Here is a 4878-nt window from a genome sequence, read left to right as displayed (position 1 = left end):
AATAGTCTCGGGATTTTGTAGAGAATTCTCTCAATTATTCAAACATAAACTTTTTAATTAAAAACAACATACTTATATCCATATTTACCTATATTTTTATATTTTTTAAACAAATTACAATATAACAAGTAACCAAAGGCAAAAATGGTACTCCAAAAAAACTCCCAAATCTGTAAATCACAATTTTTTTTGTGTCCCATTTTTTGTGGTTTTACAGCAATAAGAATGTAGATCATGAGGATTTCCTGAAAATTTTGCAAATATCTATTGTGTTTTGCAAATTTTTGAAACTATACAGACTGTTATTTTGTATGGAGATTGACAGCATCCTAACAAATACACATACATCTAAACCAAAACCACCTTTCCATTAAACTCACCCAAACCACAAACCAAAATAACTAATCAATGAATCAGTCAAAATTTCTTAATGTTCTCATAGATGGCAGAAGACTATACAATAAAAGAGACAACACTATACTGTACAGGGCAGGCAGGGCACAGAGTTGGGAACAAAAAACCAGGACTAAATAAATAAACAAATAAATCCTTGTGGATTCTCTTCCCTAACTCTCTGTGTACAATACTAAAACCCTAAAAATAGTCAAAATGAGGCGGCCTATTACAATATTCCGACGACTTTGTGCGCCGGAGACTCCGCCGGCTTTTGTGCTCGTCCCTGCCGGGCGGCAAAGTGGACCGAATCAAAGCCCAATTCACATCCTTAAAAAACGGGTGCCTTTTCACATCAGCAGATCCGCGGTTCGAACCCAGGCGCCGCCTGGGGTCTTTATCCAGCAACTTCTTTATCAGATCCTCGCCGGATTCCCAAAGCTCCTGATCTTTTCCGTCGGGTTTCTCCGCCGGGAATTTCAAACTCCGGGAATTTATATTTGCCAGCGTTGCCTCCTTGGTGGGGCCCTTAAAGGGCGTATAGCCCATCATCATCTCGTATAAAAAAATTCCGAGCGTCCACCAGTCGACGGCGCCGCCGTGGCCCTTGCCGGTAATAACTTCCGGGGCCAGGTACTCGTGTGTTCCCACAAAGGACTTTGAGCGCGCTTCCGTCGGTTCCGCCACCAGCTCCGCCGGCTGCGCCGCCACCTCGGGCGTTCTTTTAGGCTTGGATTTCCGTGACCTGGTGGATTTGCGGAAGAAGCAGCCGGTGGCAGAGCAGGAGGTGACTGGCTCGGGTTCCGCCGGTTTCGACTGGGTGTCGGGCACAGGTGCCGGTCGGGGCTGCATTGTCGGGACGACGTCGCACCGGAAGGACAGGTCAAAGTCCGATAGCATTATGTGACCGTCTTCTCTGACCAGCACATTTTCGGGCTTCAGGTCTCTGTATATCACTCCCATCATGTGCAGATATTCCAGCGCCACTACCACCTCTGCTGCGTAGAATCTGCAGGACCAAGGAAAAATTTCCGAACAATTAGATTACTGAAACATGAATGTAGATTCATCATTGGGCTGTGAGAATCTGTATTTGGACATGATTGTATGATGGGTGAGTTTTAATGGAGGGCATGATTATCTAGAGAGTTTTAGGATCCACATTCTTGTGCACCCAAGCTTTAATGAGGGAGAGCTGGTTATCAGTTTACTTTAGCCAACTAATTGAATTGATTGTGGCTAGTTAATCTTGACTGCTTTTTAAATTGAATATAAAATTGTGAAGAAGTCTAATCAAATCTAAAATCATTTAAATTTGGGTTAAGCTCTTAGAATCATTAATATACAAAATCCTTAAAAGGCCTGCTTCTTATTGAAAACCCAAATTCAATCTTTTGGGAGGATCCAAATTGACTCTCAATTTCAAAAGATTTTTGGACTTTGAGTTCAGTTCAATCTTTATACATATAATGGATGAAAAAGTTCACACAATCAAATCTAAAAACATTTCATACTAAACATTATTGACGTTACAGTATCTAATCCACAAAATTGAAGTTAGGCTTATCCACAAGACTGATCAGTATAGACCCAAAATTGAAGTTGAACAACACAGTTGAATGAGTGCAGCCCCATGTTCAAGAGATACATTTAAACATCCATGCTGGCCCAGAGAAACATTACTGTTCTTGTGCAGCAAAGACCAAGGGCCCTAACAAAACATCAAAATCACAAACAAAATAACATCTAATCCCATATTTCCAATCAGTTTCAAAATAACATCTAATTCCATATTCAATGACCTTCAAAACAATTTCTATAAACCCCAAACAGGGACTGAAAACTCTCACATTTCCAGTACAAAAATCTTACCAAGTACCAATCTACATAACCAAAAAAAAAATTACCCAATATGATTCCATTCACTTCTGCTCTAAATTTCACCCATCAAGCCAAGCAACAAACTTGACAGTACAGCCATAGACCTGTTTATCATTTTGAAAGTCTAAAGAAGCCTAAACTTGACTCATCTCAACAATAGATTGTCAAGTGCAATCCGAAATGTCAATTCAAAAAAAACACACAATTTTTCAAAAATGTTCTTGAAAATCTAATACGAAATGCGGAAAACTTAACTAAGATCTAAGGTCATCTTAGAAGCCAAAAGAAACTTAGACCTGATTTTTTCTTTTTCATCTAAATCATCTATTCAGAAGCATTCTTGTAAATACAATATGAACTGTGAAAAACTTAAATAATGTCATCGTAGAAGCTAAAAGAAGCTTAAGCCCCACTCTTCCTTTTCCTAACCATAGATTGTCCAATGCAATCCAAAACATCGATTCAAGATAACATACACAATTTCTTCCAAAAGCATTCTTATAACTAAAACTCAACTTATACCAAAACACAATCCCAAACATCAATTCAAAAAACACAAACAATTTCTTCCAAAAACATTCTTGTAAACACAATATGAAACTCCACCTACACCAAGTGGCACCACAGAAGTGCAGTGGGAGTGAAGCAAAGTGTGCATATGCCATATATTACCTTGCAGAGGGGGCTGAGAAGCGCCTGGAGAGTTGGCGCTGCCTGAGGGAATGCAGGTCACCGCCAGAGCAATAGTCCATGAGGAGGCAGGAGTAATGGGAAGCATCAAAATGAGCATAGAGAGTGGGGAGAAAGGGGTGGTCCAGCGTGGACAAGATCTGGCGCTCCACCTCAGCTCGGTGCGCCTTATTCCTGTGCATCAGAGCCTCCTTATCCACCACCTTCACTGCATAATCACAGCCATTAAAGCCACGGAGGCGACACATGTACACTTTTCCAATATCCCCACTGCCCACTTTCTTCCCCAGGAGAAGGTGGTTCAGCCCAATTGGTCCCTCCTCACATCTAACAGCCCTAACAGCCTCCCACGCTGCATTATTGGCCTTGTGAGGTTTGTTCACATTGCAGGGCAATGGCGGCACAACTTTATCATTGCTTATGCTGCTGCGAGCGCTGGAAAGTTCTAGACCCACAGAAGAAGAAACACAGCTGAAACTGCTCTCACTGATGGAATTAAAACTGGTGTCATAAGAATCACATTCCGTCCCCATTGCCCTGAATCCAATTCTATAACATGCCTAACCTCTTCTGCTGCTTTTATCTCTCTCTCTCTCTCCCTCTGAGACTTATCTGCACACTTATCTGCAAATAACTGGGCTGCCTGTCTGTGTATGTATAATGGCTTAGATCTGATCTGAAAGGCTCGGGAGTACGTAGGAAAATGCAGGCCTTAAAAGGTACTATTTCTTTTTCTTCACAAAATGGGCAGGTGAGCAATACCACGTCATTTACGATGCTTCCCCAGGCCTACATTAACTTTCACTTTTACCTTGTTTCCATTGGAAGCCAAGACAAAGATGACGGACTCACCTGCAGGCAAAATGACCTAGTACAACATCATCTGTCACGTTTTACTCTTGTAATTCAAGAAAACATTAAAAAAAATGACCCACCCTTATTTGAATTACACGATTTGTAGTTAATAGTCTCCCATCTTCATGTGGGTTTAAATTTGGGCACTAGAAGGTATCCGTTATAAATATAAATTAGAGCATACAGATATATTATGGTAGGGTGTTCTCTATTCTGCATACATTTTCTTAAATTTGATGATCATGTAGTCATACTGAAGCGTTTTTGTTTTTTTATTAAGGATCGAATGGTTATCGATTCTATCAAAGTTACCGATGTACAATTTTAGGTTTGTTTTTTCAAGAGGTCACATGCATTTGCATTCAATACGGTTTGGTCGTTGGCAAATTCTTTGTCAGCCATTCAACTTCACCAATAAACTAAAATTGTTTAAGGTATAATTTTGGATGCATTATGTCTCTGCTAAAATTGTCTAAGGTATAATTTTGGTTGCATTATGTCTCTGTTAAAACTATTTAGATTATAATTTTGGTTGCATTCTATCAAAGTTGCAGAGGTACAATTTTTAGGTTTGTCTCTTTGAAGGGTCACGGGTATTTGCATTCAACGTGACTTGGTCCTTGGCAGATTCTTTGTCAACCATTCAACTTCCCCAATAAACTAAAATTGTTTAAGGTATAATTTGGATTGCATTTTATCTTAGCTAAAACTGCCTAGTATATAATTTTGGTTGCATTCTATTGAAATTGTCAAGGTACAATTTTAGGTTTGTCTCTTCAAAGGGTCACATGCATTTACATTCAACACGGCTTGGTCCTTGGTGGATTATTTGTTAAACATCCAACTTCCCCAATAGACTAAAAGTGTTTAAGGTATAATTTTGGGTGCATTCTATCTCTGCTAAAATTGTCTAAGGTATAATTTTGGTTAAATCGTCTCTGGTAAAACTATTTAGTGTATAATTTTGGTCAAATTCTATCAAAGTTGTTAAAGTACAATTTCAAGTTTTTCCCTTTAAAGGGTCACATGTCTTTGCATTCAACATGAGTTGGTCCTTAG

At 39.4% G+C, this 4878-nt stretch overlaps 1 protein-coding gene across 1 annotated transcript; it reads right to left on the bottom strand.

Moving 5' to 3' along the window:
- Positions 1-409: 409 nt before the first annotated feature.
- LOC131038302 (protein kinase PINOID 2) lies at positions 410-3797 on the bottom strand. Its single transcript, XM_057970665.2, has 2 exons — positions 2947-3797; positions 410-1402 (listed from the first exon to the last, which is right to left on the bottom strand). Exons 1-2 carry the CDS (start codon positions 3495-3497, stop codon positions 595-597), a joined length of 1359 nt encoding a protein of 452 aa, XP_057826648.2. The 5' UTR covers positions 3498-3797; the 3' UTR covers positions 410-594.
- Positions 3798-4878: the final 1081 nt, after the last annotated feature.

The sequence above is a fragment of the Cryptomeria japonica genome, chromosome 9 (assembly GCF_030272615.1).
Source record: "Cryptomeria japonica chromosome 9, Sugi_1.0, whole genome shotgun sequence".
Classification (NCBI taxonomy): domain Eukaryota; kingdom Viridiplantae; phylum Streptophyta; class Pinopsida; order Cupressales; family Cupressaceae; genus Cryptomeria; species Cryptomeria japonica.
The sequence above is the reverse complement of the archived record's forward strand: the minus strand, read 5'-3'. Positions and strand labels throughout refer to the sequence as shown.